The 19,655-nt window shown below is 28.9% G+C and overlaps 1 protein-coding gene across 1 annotated transcript; it reads left to right on the top strand.

Moving 5' to 3' along the window:
* The first annotated feature begins 10,864 nt into the window (after window positions 1–10,864).
* LOC124946264 (aldehyde oxidase GLOX-like) lies at window positions 10,865–12,508 on the top strand. Its single transcript, XM_047486832.1, has one exon. The coding sequence runs from the start codon at window positions 10,865–10,867 to the stop codon at window positions 12,506–12,508; it is 1,644 nt and encodes a 547-aa protein (XP_047342788.1).
* Window positions 12,509–19,655: the final 7,147 nt, after the last annotated feature.

The following is a 19,655-nucleotide window of genomic DNA, read 5'->3' on the forward strand; positions in this document are numbered from 1 at the left end:
ATTCTCGATCTTTCAAAGAAGAATTCGGCTAGGAATGGGATTGGGTGCTTAAATTTACGATCTTGTCCTTGAGTATATCATTGGATCCTTCTTTTATTTTATTTTTAAAAACATTATTTAATACTTTTGTTAAGAAAACAAAAAAACTCACATCTTTAAAATAATTATGTATTTGATTTGGGTTATTTTAGTAATAAAAACATGCTATTTTAGTAAAATTATTCAAATATATTTATAGGTTTTTATATTTTAAAAATAAAATTAATATTTTGAAAAAATAGAACTTATTTTATTAAAAATTACAATGAAGTTTAATATATTACTTTACAATTTAAATAATTAATAATAATAAATATTCATTAAAAATAAATTATTTTAAAATAACCTACTTTGTTTACACAATTTTATATTAAAATAAAAGTTATAATTAAACCAATTTTTGTTGAGTTTTTTATTTTATTCTTGTCATACCCATCTTTATCTTTATAATATTTTTAATAATTATCAAAAGAAAAGTTTAAAGTGATTTTTTTGATATTTAATAAGATACATATGATTTTGAATGGATGAAAATTTTATTTGGTATTGAAAATTTTGACAATATTTTTTTTATCTACTTTTTATATTTGACATTTGTGTCATTTTTTAAATTCAATTAATTTAAAAATATTCACATAGTTTTCAATTGATAATTTAAAAATACTTTTAGAAAATAATTTATTTTAATAAATTAAGTCGGGTGGAAAACATCGATTCTAAAAGATCGAAATGTCACAAATTCGATTCTCACATAAAAAACTTTGAATAAAAGCGGAATATGCTAGTTCTCATTAATTAAAAAAATAATATTAAATTATAAAATACACATTTTTTATCTTCCTTTATTTCATCGTTATAATAATATATTGAAAATGTTGCACAAAAAAAAATTATGATAGAAATGTGATGCATCCCTAAATTTTTTAATTTAATTAAATATTTGTTTCTCTAATTTTGTAAAAAATTAAATAATTAACATTTATATGTTATTTTATCCATAATTTTCTCTTTTTAAGTTTATCCCAATTTCTTTTCAAGCATATTTAAACTCTAATTTTTGGATGCTTGTCATTTTTTTACCTAATTTTTCAAACATCAAAGATTCTTTGATATATATTTAAAAAAAATAATGTCTTCTTATTATAATATTTATCGTGTTATTCATATTAAAATTGCTTAAAATGATATGTTTTTTTTTATATTTAGCTAAATAAAATTTTGTATTAGTATTTCCATAATCAACATTATAATATTTATTTGTAAGTATTAAAATATAATTTATAAATAGTTAACAGTTTTATTAAAATTTGTAACTTAAAAAAACATATTACACAAATTAACTCTTCTCTATGCTTTTTAATACAACAAATAATTTAAATACTAATTAAGAATATACTCCAAAGTGGATATAATGAAAATAATATTTTATATATATAAAAAAAAATGAGTGATAAAACAACCCCAAAAAATAAAAAATGTTTTACTCACGCATTGGTTTGGTAGGTGGAAGGGATTAGTAAATAAAATGTGTGTATTTCGGACCTTATATTATACTTAAACATAAGAATGTTTGATTTAATTAAAGTGTAAACAAAAGTAAAAAAAAATGGTGAAAATTTTATATAGCACATATTTTGCCAAACACTTTTTTTTTTGTTGTGATGTTTTTGCCAAAAGAGAGAAAATACAATATCAAAATACCTCAAAATTTTAAAAATATTTGATAAATTTAATTTCAAAGTATGGATCCAAATACATAAACTAATCGATATCTAAATGTGGCCAATATATAAAACCTATTTGCCCCCTTAAAATAAAAATAAAAGAAAATCTGAAATAAGTCAAGAAACCCCTTAAAGAAACAATTAAAGAAATTTAGGATTTTTAACAAAATCACATCTAGGTCAAATATCAGGGAATATTTTTTTGGACAATAATTGGGGTCGGTTGTTTAATTTGGGGTTCATTTAATAACAATAAAATTATTTTGAAATACTTTGTTTATGAAAATAAAAGATGATTATTTGAATTAGTCAGGTCAAATGAATATATAAAATTTCATTAAAGGTTATTTATTTGAATTATTGGTGACTCGACAATTACAAAACAAATTGTCTTTCTTGTCAACATGATATTTTCTTTTGTCTTTGCGAACTCGAAGTATGATTTAGATGAACTTATCTATGGATTATAGAAATGTTTCTCCAAGGATGGAGGTTCACAAGAATTATGGGTAGATTTGCTCTTAGTAATCTCAATTTTACTTGCATTACTATATAAATCATAGATGCAAATTTTGTTTGAGGATGAAACTGCAGGTGTAACGCTCGGGATCTGAGTATCGTTACCTGTAAAGAAATATGTTTTAAATAACCCAAAGCAAATCATTGAGCCACCATAATTTCCCATCTTAATCACGGGACATTCTCGTCGCGATTCCATTCGTAGTCTTAGTCTCATATGGTTAGAACTCTACAAGTGATTCACGTGGTACATTGTTCCCGCAGAATTCAAGAGGTGCTCCCCATTACACTTTCTTCCTACCATCGGGTCGACTCTAATACTACCTATAATGCTCCGAACTCGGGTACCATTTTCCGTGAAAAAATATATTATAAATATCTCTGAGCAATGTTGAGTTATAAAGTCTACACTTATGATAAACTTTACAATAGTTAATTAGAGTTTATTAAGTTTGTATTTAGTTTGGACTTGACTAAGATTTATTTAGGTTTTATTACCTTAATATTTACCCTATAAATATGTTATTATTAATGATTTACATTGAGAAGACATAAATCTAGAGAGATAAAGTGTGAGGAAAAAAATTCTTTATTCCTTATTCTTCTTCATAGTGAAATATGGTGACGCTTGAAGTAAACGTAGCTCATTTAACTGAACCACTATAAATCTGTGTCTTCTTGTGTTCTTTTTTACTTGCGTTTTTACAGATCGTTTCAAGCATGTCATATTTGGGGGATCAAAATCCTAACAACTGATATTAGAGATGCTAGACTAGATCAGAGCATTGAAAACAATGACAAATGAGAACAGTATATGACACAGGATTGGAAGATTTGATGAAACATAGTATGCCTTCTAGAGGATGCAGATTGAAGGTTATCTTTATGGAAAGAAGCTTCATGTCTCTTTGAGTGAGAAACTAGAGAAGATGGATGAAGCTGAATGGAAACTCTTTGATAGACAGGTTTTGAGAGTTTTCTGATTGACGTTAGACAAAACGGTTGCTCACAATATAGCAAATGAGAATACCATCATGAGTCTGATGAAAACTCTCTTTGATATGTATGAGAAACCATCTGATAACAACAATATACATTTAATGAAAAGATTTTTCAATTTAAGAATGATTGATGATACTTCTGTCACTACTCATTTGAACGAATTTAATACAATTGTGAATCAACTGTTATCTGTTGAGTTTGATTTTGAGGACGAAGTTAGTGTCCCTAATTTTGTTAGCATCTCTATCAAATAGTTGGAAACCTAGAGGGCAATAATTAGTAACTCTGTTGAAAATTCTAAATTGAAATTTATTGAAGTTAGAGATCGTATTTTTGCTGAAGTGGTTCGTAAAATTGATTCTGATGAAACGTTCAAAGGTTCTACTCTGAATGTTGAAAACAGGGACAAATGTAATGATAGAAATTTCAACCGAGGTAAGAGAAAATCTATGTCGAAGGATAGAAGGAGTCAATCCAAGTATGGACGGACATTTGATTGCTGAAATTGTGGTAACCAATGTCACTTAAAGAGGAACTGCAAAACCCCCGAAGAGAAACGGTGATGATAAAAACGATGCAGTCAACACAGTTATAGAAATTGACATTGATGCATTACTTCTGTCTGTTAATAGCCCAATAGATTCATGGGTTTTGAACTCGGGAGCATCTTTCCACGCCACTTCCAATAAATAATTAATGGAAAATTATGTGTCTGAAAATTGTGGGGAAATTTATCTCGTAGATGGTGAGCCACTAAATATTGTTGGCATTGGGGACATCAAATTAAAGATGGCAAACAGTTCTGTTTGGAAGATTAATAAGGTGAGACACATTCTAGGTTTAATGCGCAATCTAATTTATGTTACACAACTTGTTGAAAAAGGTCACAATTTTAGTTATGGAAATGATGCGTGGAAGGTGACTAAAGGAACAATAGTTGTTGCTCGAGGTCACAAAACTATAACGCTATACACGACTTCAACTTGTAGAGAAACAATTGCTTCTGTAGTTGATGATTCGAAGAACATTGAGCTATGGCATTGCAGGTTGGGCCATATGAGCGTAAAAAGGATGAAAATTCTTTTGAAGAATGAACAAATTCCAAAACTGAAGTCTGTTGAACATCACTTATGTAAAAACTGCATTCTTAGAAAACAGAAATGTGTGAGTTTCTTAAAGATTAGAAATGATCGTAAGAAAGAAAGACTAAAGTTGGTACACACTGATGTGTGGGGACCTGCACCTGTTTCTTCTATTGGCGAATCATACTACTACGTGACTTTTATAGATAATTCGACAAGAAAAGTATATATTTACTTTATGAAGCACAAGTCTGAAGTATTTGTTATTTTCAAGAAGTGGAAGACTTTGGTTGAAAATGAAACAAATCAGAAGGTTAAATGTTTGAGTTCCGATAACGGAGACGAGTACATCAGTTCAGATTTCAGAGAATATTGTGCTCTAAATGAGATCATTATGCTAAAGATTATTCCACAAATGCCTCAAGAGAATGGAGTAGGTGAACGGATGAATCGAACATTGAACGAGCGTGCTAAAAGTATGAGATTGCATGTAGGGCTTCTTAAAACCTTCTAGGCAGAAGTTATCAACACTACTGCCAACTTGATAAACAGAGGACCCTCTATTCTTATTGAATTTAGAATTTCTGAAGAAGCCTAGAAAAATAAAAAGGTAAACCTTTCTTATTTGAAAGTGTTTGATTATTTATCATATGTTCATATTAATGAATGTGATAAGAGCAAGCTTGATCCAAAGTCTAATAATTTTTTCATTGGTTATGGTGATATCGAGTTTGGTTATCATTTTTGAGATAATCAAAATCGGAAGATCATTCGTAGTAGAAATGTTATCTTCAATGAATATGTTCTATACAAAGATTGTGTTGAGAAGACATCAAATGATGATTCCAAATTGGAATAGACTGATATTGTCGATTTGAGAGATTTTTCTTCTAAATATATATCGACTGTCGAAGAAGACCAATGTATTGTTAAAAATGAAATCGTTGAGAATGTGGCCCCAATGAAAAATTAGAAAACACCGGCTATATAATTGAGAAGATCGTTAAGAAATTGAAAACCAGTCGAGAGGTGGTCCCCATCTCTGAACTATATCTTGTTGACAGATAGAGGCGAACCTGAATGCTACGAGGAATCAATACAATCTAATTAATCAGTTAAGTGAGAGTCTGCAGTGAAAGATGAAATGAATTTTTGACGTCAAATCAGACTTGGGAGCTCACTAAGCTACCAAAGGGAAAGAAATCACTTCACAACAAATGAATCTTCAGGATTAAAGACATAATGAAACCATGAGGTACAAAGTAAGGTTGATTGTGAAAGAATTTCAACATAAATGAGGTATTGACTACAATGAAATCTTCTCTCCAGTGGTCAAAGTGATGACAATTAGAACTATTTTGAGTTTGGTTGCAAAAGAAGACCTCCATCTTCAACAAATGGATGTTAAAATTATTTTTTTTCATGTTGATTTGGATAAAGAGATTTACATACGACAACCACAAGGTTTTGAAATCAAAGAAAAAGATGAACTTGTGTGTAAGATTTAAAAGAGTCTATATGGTTTGAAACAGGCTCCAATGCAATGGTACAAGAAGTTCGATAGATTCATGAACAATAACAATTTTTTGAGGTGGGAAGCTGATCATGGCTTCTTTATCAAGAGGTTTGATAAATCGTACATTATTCTGCTCCTCTACGTTGATGATATGTTGATTGCTGGAATAAACTTGTATGAGATTAACAAGATAAAGCAAGAGTTGTCTGAAAAGTTTGCAATGAATGATTTGGGTTCTGCAATACAAATCCTTGGGATGAGAATTTTCAGGGATAAAAAAGTTCTCAATCTTTCACAAGAAGAATATGTGAAGAAAATTCTTAGCAGATTCAACTTGTATGATGCAAAACCAGTTACTACCCCCTTAGCTAGTTACTTCAGACTATCTAAAGATCAATCGTCTTCAACAAAGGATGAGATAAATTACATGACCACATTTTTGTATGCCTCTACCATTGGTTGTATTATGTATGCGATAGTTTGCACAAGACCAGACATAAAACATGTAGTGGGAGTTGTTAGTAGATTAATGAGAAACCTGGGTAGACAACATTGGGAAATAGTAAAGTGGATACTACGATACTTAAGAGGAAGTATGAGTCCCACTTTATATTTTCGAAAGTCTAATATGAGTTTGGAAGAATATGTTGATGCTGACAATGGTGGTGATGTTGATAGTAGAAAGAGAACAATAGAGTACATTTATACTTAGGAAGGTACTGCAATCAGTTGAGTTTTAAAATTGTAGAATATTGTTTCTCTTTCTAGTTGTGAGGCAGAGTATGTTGCAGTGACAGAGGTTGCTAAGGAGAAGATGTGGGTATAACCCTTTTTGCGAGAATTGGGTCAAGACCACGAGGGAAGTGTGTTGCAATGCGACAATCAGAGTGCCATTCATTTGACAAAGAATCCTATTTACCATGGCATGACGAAGAAAATACAGGTTCATTATCATTTCATCCGATCAGCTTTAGAAGATGAAGTGTTATCTCTTGAGAAGATTCTCAGGAGTGAGAATTCAACTGATATACTAATAAAAGCTGTGACAAACGAGAAACTGAAGTTGTGTGCAACTTCAATTAGTTTTATTCGTTAAGATACCGAATGGAAGCCGCTACCGATTGAAAGATGATGAAGTTAGTCTTCAAGTGAGAGATTGTTGAGTTATGGAGCATAGACTTATAATAAACTTTACATTAGTTAATTAGAGTTTATTGGGGTTGTATTTGGTTTGAGCTTGTGCCTGACCAAAATTTATTACTTTACCAACGTTATGTTATACAAATCATGTCACCGTGGTCCGTGGACTTGGGTATCTGGTGACTACCTTGAGGCTCGAAACTCAAGAAACTTCAACACCGATGTTTCGATTCAAACTAAACAAACATGTATATGGGAGATGAGTCCTGTGAGAACCAAACGTGGAGAGACATAACCTTGTAGTAAACTTGGTTTAATAAAAAAAACCTTTTATTAGACCTTTCATAGAGTTAGTATAAGAATTTTCAGATTGAAGAACCTCGTATGGAGTAGGTCAAGAGGACACAAACCCATCTTTTTCTCTTTAATTCCCATTGTCAGCCAATAATAGGTTACTTCCGAGCAATGGCGGAGCCACTTAGCGGGCTGGGCAGTAGCCTAAGGTAATTAATTAAAAATATATATATATATATATTATTTATATTAAATTATTAATAATGTAGTGGGTATATGGAATTGAAAATGTCACCCTATATATATGATTGAAAATGTGAAATTAGAAATAGATTGTGTATATCAAATTTTCTCTGTTTAATTTTATACACGTCACTTAAATTATTTAATAATTGAGTATAATTTTCTTTTTCAACTTTTTATTATTTAATAATTTTTGTCTCTTTAATTTTTTATTATAAAATTATTATAAATATTCACTGAAATTAGATGATTATTGAAATTGAAATGAAATAAATTCTTAACTATTAAGAGTTTAAAATTATTTAACTCAAATTACAAACTATTCTACTAATATTTAAAATATAACCTAACCTATATAAAAAGAAATATTATAATATAAAAGAAAAATTATAATATTATGTGCTAGATTAATTAAATTTTTAACACTTCTTATAAGAAAATAAAATAGGAATAAAAGAGATTTATAAGGAAAAATAAGATTCAAACAATTTAAAAGGAGAAAATTGTAATTTATATATATTTAATTTAATTATTTTCATCTTCTAGTTTTTTACTTGGAGAAGCATGTGGTTGTCTGATAGGTTTGAGATCTTTTGAATTTATTTTCACACTTTATATGACACTTTATATGAACATGATGTACAAAATTATGGGAATTACAAATCTACTTTGTCAAGCTTTGCAACAAAATAATATAAAATTTTAAAGTGAATAAAAAGATAAATATTTTTTTAATATAAAAAAAAAGTGAGTAATGAGAACAAAAATTAAAATGTTGGTGTGGTGGATTGTGGTTATGAGTAAAATAAATAATATATTAATTATAGATTTGTAATTTGAGTAGAGATTTTAAACTTGAATATATATATATATATATATATATATATATATATATATATATATATATATATATATATATATATATATATATATATATATATATATATATATATATATATATATATATATATATATATATATATATATATATATATAATATATTAATATTTTGGATATCGGGTTTGGGGTTTTGTATACTTTTCGACCTCGAATTCGATAGGGTAATCCTTTTCATTCCTCATCTCCGACCAATAGACTCGAAAGCCCCGCTCTACTCGAAAGTCTGGCTCGACTCGAAAGCTTGAATAAAAATTGAATTATCAAGCTCAAATTCAAACAAAATTTATTTTTTAAATAAAAATATCAAACTTTCACATATATTCAACATTTAAAACATGATATTTCCAAATTAAAATATGAAACAATCATAACTATTCAAAATTTGAAAACATTATTGATTAAAACATCAAATTACTATTACTAATTATATAAAAATATAAAAATAAAGAAAGAGGAGATATATTATTAATAAAAGAATAGAGATAAATAAATATTTGAATTAGACTTAGTCATCAATAATAATTTCTCTCCATCATTACTATAGGTTATAATATATTTTTTCACTTAAATTTTCATATTTTCTTTATGTTAGCCTTCACTTATTAAAAATTACTTTCATCGTCTAGTTCTTTTTGTGGAGAAGCATGTGGTTTTCTGATAGGTTTGAGATCTTTTAAATTTATTTTCACACTTTATATGAATATGATGTACACAATTATGGGAATTACAAACCTACTTTGTCAAACTTTGCAACAAAAATCTATAAGTGCCATGGATCTAGTATCAACTACTAAAAGATGACTTTTCAATTTAAGAGTGGAAGAATTTGATCAACTCTTAGAGTCCGTGCAAATGGTTTGCACACAACATGACTTTGAAATTCCAGATCTAAATGCTTCATACAAAAGTGCAACAAGACGTTCATGCCATCAAAAAGATTCGTTGACAGTTCGGCAACCCTATCATTTCAATATCTTCAATTCAGTTATAGATTTTCAACAAGAAGAGTTGAATTCCTGATTTAGTGATGAAGCAGTAGAGCTACTTATACTTAGTTCTGCTTTAGACCCTAAAGATAGTTTTAAAACATTTAAAACTGGAGATATTTACAAATTGGCTGAAAAGTATTATCCAGGAGACTTCAGTGAATAAGAAATACATTATTTGAGATCTCAACTCCAACATTATAAAATTGATGTTTCTCGTATTCAAAATATGTCTTCCATCATTGAATTGTGTCGCAAATTAGTTGAAACAAACAAGTCATCAAATTATAATTTGATTGATAGATTGATTCGACTTGTTTTGACTTTACCAGTTTCTACTGCTACTACAGAAAGATCATTTTCAGCAATGAAACATTTGAAAACTATTCAACGGAATAAGATGGAAGAAGAGTTTTTAGCAAATACTATGATAATTTATAAAGAATAGAAGGTTACAACTTAAATAATATGTAAACGTTTGTTAAATTTTATAGATTTTTTTTGTCTTCGTTTTAGATTTTTTTTTTGTCTTATTTTTAGATTTTCAATAATACGAGATATAATTATATATATAAATTTGTTATTCTAATCGGGTATTTACATCAATTTTTAGATTTTGTATATATTTATTTTATTTTAGTAGTTCGATTAATATGTTTAATATTCTCACTTATTACCCGTAATAGTGAAACGTATAATCTTGATAGCCCAGGGAAAAAAAAATCTTGGATACGCCCTTGCTCCCGAGACCAACCAAGAAGTAAGCAAGCCTATTGTGAAGCATGACAAGGCTAAATACCGATGCTGTTGAGGATAGTTAAACGGTGATGTTGAGGTTTTACCTTATCAATAGTTCATAAAAAAAAGTGTCGTGGAAAGTAAAAAAAGAAAATAAAGAAGGATCCATAACAATTTTAACTAAAACAAAAAAAATGGAACGGGGGAAAATCTTATTAAGGTAGAAATATCCAAATTAATGTTGAGCTTGATCCATTTAGTAATTAAATTATTTACCATATTTGTTGTCACTTTTCTTTTAACTTATATATTATTTTTTGAAAAAAAGTTACAAAGCCTAACAAAATAATCACATCGGATCACAAATGGAATGAATTATAATTAAATCAATGAATTTTGAATAACAAAACTTTCTAGTTCAACTTATTAGATACAACTTATCAACTACTACTACACTACTTGTCTAATATTTAACTGTTTTATTTACCCAACTAATTAACCAAAATTAAATTAAACAAAAAATTATTGCATGTCAAATTTTCTTTCTCTAAACCTCCATTTTTCATTGAAGATAATCAAATTAATCCTACCACCTTTTTATTTTATTTTTTATTTCAAAGATTCGAACCCACACAAATATATATAGAGAAAAAAGCTCATGAAATCTGTCTTGTCTTAATCATGATAATGAAGAAAGCTCATCAAGTTAGCAGCTTTATCATTTCCATCATCTTCTTCCTCCAGTTCATAGCAGCCGGCGCCGGCGCCGCCGGCCGTGGAACCTGGTCTCTCCTTCAATCAAGCATTGGCATATCAGCTATGCATATGCAGCTTCTCCCTAACGATCGGGTTCTCATCTTTGATCGGACGGATTTTGGTCCCTCCAATATTTCACTTCCAAATGGGAGATGTAGAACGGACCCAACCGAGTCTGCTTTGAAATTCGACTGCACGGCCCATTCTGTCGAATACGACGTTGTTTCCAATTCAATTCGACCACTCACGGTTTTAACCGACGTTTGGTGCTCCTCCGCCTCCTTGTTCCCCGATGGAAGTCTTGTTCAAACCGGAGGTTACAACGACGGCGAAAAAAGCGTTCGAATTTTCCGGCCATGCCCAGTTTGTGATTGGGAGGAAATCCCCGACGGTTTAACAGCCCGTAGATGGTACTCCACCAATCATATGCTCCCCGACCGGAGACAAATCGTCATCGGTGGCCGGCGCCAATTCAATTACGAGTTTTTTCCGAAAATAATGACATCCTTAGACGCATACACCTTACCGTTTCTAGAACAAACAAACGACCCGACCGAAGAGAACAATTTGTACCCTTTCGTGTTTCTCAATACCGATGGAAATCTCTTTATTTTTGCGAACAATCGCGCGATTCTATTCGACTATCAAACGTCAATTGTCGTCAAGAACTACCCGGAAATACCCGGGGGAGATCCTAGGTCTTACCCTAGTACCGGTTCGGCCGTACTTCTTCCATTGAAGAATTCGGCCGATCCGGAAGTTTTGGTGTGCGGTGGCACACCAAATAGATCTTACACTAGCGCCGTAAACGGACAGTTCGTTAGTGCGCTCAACACTTGTGGGAGGATCCGGGTCAATGACCCGGATCCTCAATGGACGGTTGAGACCATGCCATTCGGACGTGTTATGGGCGACATGTTATTACTCCCGAATGGGCATGTGTTAATTATAAATGGAGCAGGGTCTGGATCTGCGGGTTGGGAGTTAGGACGGGACCCGATTCTGAACCCGGTTATTTATCGACCCGATTTAGAAATCGGGTCGATTCGATTCGAGGTTCAGAATCCGGGTACTATTCCTAGGTTGTATCATTCAACCGCGATAATACTTCGCGATGGAAGGGTTTTAGTGGGAGGGAGTAATCCTCATACATATTATAATTTTACGGGAGTTTTGTACCCGACCGATTTAAGTCTGGAGGAATTCTCGCCTTCTTATTTAGACCCCGAATTTACAAACTTACGACCGTTTATTATTTTCCCATTTTCTCAAGCCGAGTTCTTGTATGGGCAACTCGTGCCAATACGTTTTATAATTACAGGTCCTGTGGATTTCACCACAATTTTGGTGACATTATTGTCTCCCCCGTTTAACACGCACTCGTTCTCTATGAATCAACGATTACTAGTTCTCGATAAGAGCAACCCGATAATGCTTGGCATATCAACTTTTGAGGTGATAGCGAGAATTCCGATCTCGAGCACGCTTGCCCCGCCTGGATTTTATTTATTGTTTGTTGTCCATAAAGAAATTCCTAGTGTGGGGATTTGGGTGCATATTGATCAATGAGTGTGACCTAGCTAATTTTATTTTATGGTATTATTTTGTATGTCACAATATTGGTCATGATAAATACAAACAATTAAATTAGTATATGATAGATATTATTATACACAATTACTTGAGATCATGGTATTGAATTTTATATCTATTTTGTGTTTGATTGTGACTTTGTTATGAAATGTAATAATAAAAATATAAATAAACAGTATCTTTTATTTTTATTAGTTATTTATGCTTTTTGGCTAATTAATCAATCGTGCGTACATGAAGAAATAAAGAGAGAGAGGTTAGCATGTCGCAGTTCATGGACATACATTGGGAATCAAAAGTTAGTGGCTATAATTCATGTATAATTATTATATTTTATAAATACTAAAAATATTTTAATAATATAATATAATATAAATATATATAATAATGTTTAATTAGATATCAACATGTATCACAACACTCCACCCATTTCGTAAAATAAAACATGCAGGTTTATTCCAAAAATCAAACAAACGGATTAAAAAAATAAACAAAAGACTATGAAAGATTTCAACTTAACAAATAATTAAATTAAAAAAAGGTAAGGGGTCTCCGTTTGAAAGAATATGAAACGTGTCCAACAAAACAAAAATAAACATTTTACAAACATTTAGAAGTAGACCATAAGTTTTGTAAGTTTAATATTAAACAAAGACAAAATAAAATATTGTAGAGTATACAAAAATTTAACTTATTAATTCATATTAAATACTTCAATTTTAAAAAAAATAAATATTTATAAATCTTCTTCATATTTATTTCTTTTATAATTAATTAATAAAATTATTTATTCTATATATTTTCTTAAAAAGTGTTAATATAATTTATTAATTATTTTATATATGTTACAGATATAAATAATATATAGAAGAATATATTAAAAAAATATAATAATTGAATAACTCTTTATTTAATGAATATTATATATATATATATATATATATATATATATATATATATATATATATGTGACAATCTTATTTATATTAATTATTTTACATAAATATATTATTTAAATTTTATTTTCTTATATTTTATATACAATTGAGTACAAAATAAAATAAGAATAAACTTTTTAAAAATATTTAGAAGGAGACCAAAATTTTTTCATATTTAATATTAATTAAACAAACACAAAATAAAATATTAGAAAGTATTTTCCTTATTAATTCATATTAAATACTTCCATTTTTGAAACAATATAAATATAAATTCTTAAGATGTCATACTAAATTAGTAAAAATATGAAGCCGTGGTTAAATGAGATTTGTTGGTGGATCAAAATAATAGAGTAGAGAACTCGAATAATAGAAAGAGATTGTGGAGCTATTAAGAAAAAAAATGAAAGGAAAGTCTCCTAGGAAAAAATTGTAATAATTTATCTATAGTTGATGAAGAAGATGTTGGGTTTTTGTTTGAGTTTTTAATTATGAAAAAATCTGTAGGTTTATATACGTACATTTTATTGATTTTTTTAAAAATTATTTAACAATTTTATTTTCAAATAAATAATATTTATGTTTGATTAACTTAAATTGGATTTCAATCAAATTATTATTTGATTATTACAAATTTCCGGATTATTAAAATTTAAATAAAATTGATTATTTTTACATAATTAATTTCAAAAACTCCATATTTTCAAAATCTTTAATTATGTAAAAAAATGTTTTATTTTAAAAAGATAACTTACACGAAAACTAAAGTTAAAACGTATCTAACCTTGAGCCACCCCGAGATTTTCCCCGTTTTGCCACACATCATTCGACACATGCTAAGCTACGGGGACGCCTCGAAAGAGGAACTAATTCCCGGGGGTTACAATATCAAATATATTATATTAAACCAAAATTAATATATTCCTATATACAATATTATATATTATTACTTCTTTAATTTTAGTTACAAACACAATTAATTATAATTTTAATGATTTATTTCGTTCATAAGAGAATTGACTGATATAAATTTCTTTACTTCTCAATTTTTAACTTAATTATCTCCAACAATATATATACACAAAACAACTATATTCACATATTTAGTCTATAACTTACAAACATAATCGAAAGAATAATATGTCATTTATTATTAAACAAATATATATACAATTTCATATATCATTAAAAATACCTTTATAAAATACATTATAATTAATTAAAATATTAATTTTACAATAAATTATAATATTAACCATTTATTTTTAATCAAAAAACTAACTAATTATATAAATAATTATTCATGTCATCAGTTATTCGTTTCTCAATTATTTTAATGACCTTTAATTTTCTATAAAAAAAATCTTTATCAATCAAAAGACACATAATTTTGTGACCAAATTTAAAATTATCTATTAAAACAAAATAGATATACAATAAATCTTTATTCATATATGTATACACATTACTTATTATGAATGAACATGAACCATTATATTATTAGCTAACATGCATAATATATATAAATAATCACTTAGAAACATAATCAAATATAATATAATTACAAATATATTTCATATCTTAATCGAAGCACTTACATTGTCATGTTTTGAACAATAATTGATGTGAAACGACTATACATGCTCAAAACAAATCTAAGTAGATTGTTCTCACCGAGACATTTTTTGCGAAGACAATTTCAACTAACATGGTCGTGTCTCTTTAAATGCATGATTAGAATAATTAAGTTCTAACACAAACAACTTTTTTAATCTCTTTATACAATGACCTTCATTCTCTGTAATGATTAATCACATAATTTTTATAGAATAAATTAAAATGCTTCAAAATATTATGACAATATCATTTTGGCAAATTAAATTTTTACATAAGAAATGTTAGGATCCCGAATTCATTTCATAATTTCAACATTCATGATTAATGTCATTTTGACAAATCAGATTTCTTATAAGAAATCGTTATGGACCCCATTCATTTCATAATCCTGATTTCTATAAAGAAATCATTGACTACCTCATTCATCTCATAATTTCTACACAATAAATTAGAATATTCCAATATGAATGACTAAAATCATTTATTTAGATTCGAATAGGGGACATGCCTTCCGCCACGCACCCTTGCGTCCGAACTTTGAACCACTGCGCCAACGCGTTCTTTTATTATTCTATCATTGTTTATGATCTTCTGTCTTCTTTTTGGAAAAAAAAATTATTCACATTTTCTTCTCTAACTCAACTCTTTTTCCTGAAACATCAAAAACAATGATTTTCAACGGCACAAGCTACTAAATATCAAAGTATGCGAAACTGTTTTAAGATTGTTAGTTATCTTGTCTTTAAGTTACAAAAATATATATACATATGATGTTACAAATAAATTAAATAAAATGCAATATATCTGAAGAACGATATCATCGAATAAGAAGTTGATTTGAAGCATGTGCTTAATACATTTCCCTTAAAATAGTTTCATTGTCTCCCGTTTGTGCTAAACTTATCGCAAATGACTATTTCTTAGGGTACAACGAATATAGTAATGATTCTGCACTAAAAATAATTACGCATTGAACTTAATCAACGTACGTGAACTATCACCGAGTTTCAACAGAAAATATCGAGCGAAGAACATTTACAAAAATAAGAAAAGGGTTTTTGAAAGTTTAGAATAAGAAATGATAAGAGGATGAAGTGGTTTTTTATGTAATGTGAGAATTAGATAAAATTACTATTTATATTGTTGAAATAATAAACTACCGATCATTAATCTTTGATCAAACAGCTAACATTGATTCTCTTTTTATTGCCTTTGTATTTCCTTTCCATTAGAAAAAAACATATTACATGATTTTTTTTTTAATTTCTAATAAATTGATAACAATAATCATGACAATTAAAAATATTGAATTAATACAATTTGTTAATTTTTTATTAAATTATTAAATTTTAATTAAATAATTAACAAATTAATTACAATAATTTAATTTTTTGAATCAAATTTTCCTTTAATTCACGTTTGAATTTATTGTGGATTTCATTTGAATTTCATTTGATTAACTCAAATACTAATTTCTATTCCTTAAAACTTGACTGTGTGTTGGTTATAAAATATTGTGGATTAAAATCAGTTTAATTATTTAGTTATTAGTTTGAATTGTTCATATTCTTCTTCTTTTCACCTTAATTTTAGCCTGTTAAAACTATAAAACCACATTCTAATGCAACTTTGCAACATAATTGTCAAACCTTAGTGTATAACAAAATTATTAACTTTGTTGTTGTATTATAAATTGCTAATAAAAGGGAACTAGGCCCAAATCCAAGTAAAATAAAAGCCCACATTGATTTATCCTATTGGTTAATGTTAAAATCAAGCAAAGTCAAGTAAAATCACATTTTTTTTTATTTCTCCGAGTTTTGAAGGCAATTCCTTTTTTTTTCTTTCAAGTAAACGTGATTCTTAATTTGCATCACGACTCACTCAACTCTGTTTTATTTATTTGTTTTTATTAATTTTAGAAAGTTAATGAAGTTATGGATAATTTTTTACTCCAATTTAAAAGATTTTTTTTAAGTAAGAATAGAATATATGAGGTTGATTTTATTTTTTTATTTTTATAAACTATAAAGCATCCCATTAAGCAATGGATAATTTTTTACTCCAATTTAAAAGATTTTTTTTTAAGTAAGAATAAAATATATTAAGTTGATTTTATTTTTTTATTTTTATAAACTATAAAGCATCCCATTAAGCAGTCCAAATTTTTTGCTACCGATTCTGGTGTTTCCCTATTCTAGACTAATCAGAATGCAGTGTTATTATTTTATTATCAAATTAATTTCATTAATGTAAAACCAAGCCTGAGAAGCGCAACGCAAAGGAAGAAAATGAGTATTTTACATCAGGAAACGCTACCTAATGAATCTTGTTTCACTGGGTATTTATAGCCTGAAAGAAGTGGAACAAACGCTACCTAGTGAATCTTGTTTTACTAGGTATTTACAGCCTGAAAGAGTGAAACAAACGTTACCCAGTGAAGCTTATTTCACTGTGTATTTACAGCTTGAAAGGAGTGGAACAAACGCTATCTAGTGAAGCTTGTTTTACTAGGTATTTACATCGTTGATAGAAGTGGAACAAGCACTAGCTAGTGAAACAAGATTTACTAGGTATTTACAGTGCTGAAAGGATTGAAACAAGCGCTATCTTGCTTCATTAGGTATTTACACGCTGATAGGAGTGAAGCAAGCGCAACCTAGTGAAACAAACTTTAATAGGTATTTACATTAATCAATCACTCATTTGCGCTTGCTTCACTTTTATTTAAATAAATAGAAATTTTTCTGTTGCACTCACACTTTTACTTTTTCTCTCATCGATTATTCAAATCATAACACGAATCTTCTCTGCTTCAATTTTCTCGCGAAAATGACCTTTGTTGGGGGTGATGTCGAAGGTTCTTTGTGGTCTTTGGGATGATGTTAATGCAACATTGGATCCCTTGAAGTGTGTAGCGACTTATTGTTGGACATCTGCGATTTCTCTGTTAGAAATCGTCCGTTGAGTTTTTGCCCTTTTTTTTTTTTTTTTTTTAGATTTGGGTTAATTAGATTTACAATAGATTGTTTATCTTTTTTTTGATTTTAATCGTTTTCTCAAAGTGTCTGGATGAAGCCGTCTGTTAACTAGGTAAAATCCTAAAAGATCTTCTCGTATTTCTTAACCGGTACAATGTCAGCTTTCTTTAACTATTGTCTTTTGTATATGAGTTGCTCTCCTATTTGGGATCTGTGTTGGGTTTCTTATAATGGGATTGCATGACCAAGATCTGAGTTTTATTCAGTCAGTTTATTATATTTCAAACTTTGGAAAAATGTATCCAATGTACTCAATTTGGATTTATATTCTCTTTTTTGTTAAATAAACCTAAACGAATCTTCGATTTACATGATTAAAAGTAATTTCACTGTTGATTTTAGTTTAATTTGAAGATTTTCTCTGCATCTTGCAAGGATTTGATTCTGCTGCTTTGGGGATCTTAGTATTAAGATATGATTGATTTGGTTTGAGAGTTCCTTTAAGAGAAAATTGTGGGTTTGTTGTAGCCTCTGTTTCAACTTCTTCAAATTATAGATTCTAAAGCTCATGCTAGATAATTATGGAGAAGGAGGAGAAGAAGCAATGTAGTAGTAGTGGTCACAAAAGGGTAACCGGAAATGATGTTTCTGTAAACGGAAAAAAATCAGATCACTCCACTATTTTTAAGCAAGATGTTCTTGATTTACCTGTTAATGGAGACAGGAGTTCGTTTGAAGTGTTTGGAGAAGTAGATAAGAAGATTTCAGGACATGAAAGTGTGAAAAACAGTCCGTTTTCTGCTAAATTCAGCGATGGTGCAATTAGTAGACTTATGAAAACAAGTGGAAGCACGAAAACTAGCGATCATGCTGATTTTTTTGAAAGTGGGAAGAACAATATGTGCAGAGGGAGCACGAGCACTGACATAAATGATGAAAGCAGCTGTAGAAATTTCAATAGCGGTGTTAGCAAGCCTCAAAAGGCTATCGATGTTATATGAGAAGCGATCCAAGTTGTTCGAGCTAGAGATGGTTTAATGGGATTGAGTCATTTTAGGCTTTTGAAGAGGCTCGGTTGTAGTGATATTGGGAGTGTTTATTTGGCTGTGTTTAACACAAGAAATAAAACTTATTTGTAATCGTGAAGTGTTAAAAGTCTTAACTAAGAGTAATCACATTATGTTCCAATTTGAGTCTCACTAAGAATAAGAATGTCTTAAGTTGAAATGAAGGGTAATGATCGGTGTGTTGTGATGGTGTGTTGTGATGTTAATTCAATAATCTTATTTGGTATAAATTTTGAAAATGTTGTTATTATTATTATTATTATTATTATTATTATTATTTTGTAAAAAGACTTAAAGTGTATCTAAAATCCTCCTAGCACTCGAGTTAAAATTGAATTAAACTAATTAATCGGAACATTTATTCAAATTGAAACAATTTTCATCCTTAACAACATCCTTTCTTTCAAGGGATTAATTGGGCGCTTATTCGATAAAACAACTTCCTTTCTTTCAAGGGATTAATTTTTATATGAACAATCAAATTTCAATGCCAATAAAATTGCAGTAAGTCATTCATGTA

The sequence above is a fragment of the Impatiens glandulifera genome, chromosome 1, assembly GCF_907164915.1.
Source record: "Impatiens glandulifera chromosome 1, dImpGla2.1, whole genome shotgun sequence".
Lineage (NCBI taxonomy): Eukaryota > Viridiplantae > Streptophyta > Magnoliopsida > Ericales > Balsaminaceae > Impatiens > Impatiens glandulifera.

Coding starts and splice junctions, on each gene's coding strand:
- LOC124946264 (XM_047486832.1), top strand. CDS start 10,865: ATGATAATGAAGAAAGCTCATCAAGTTAGCAGCTTTATCATTTCCATC.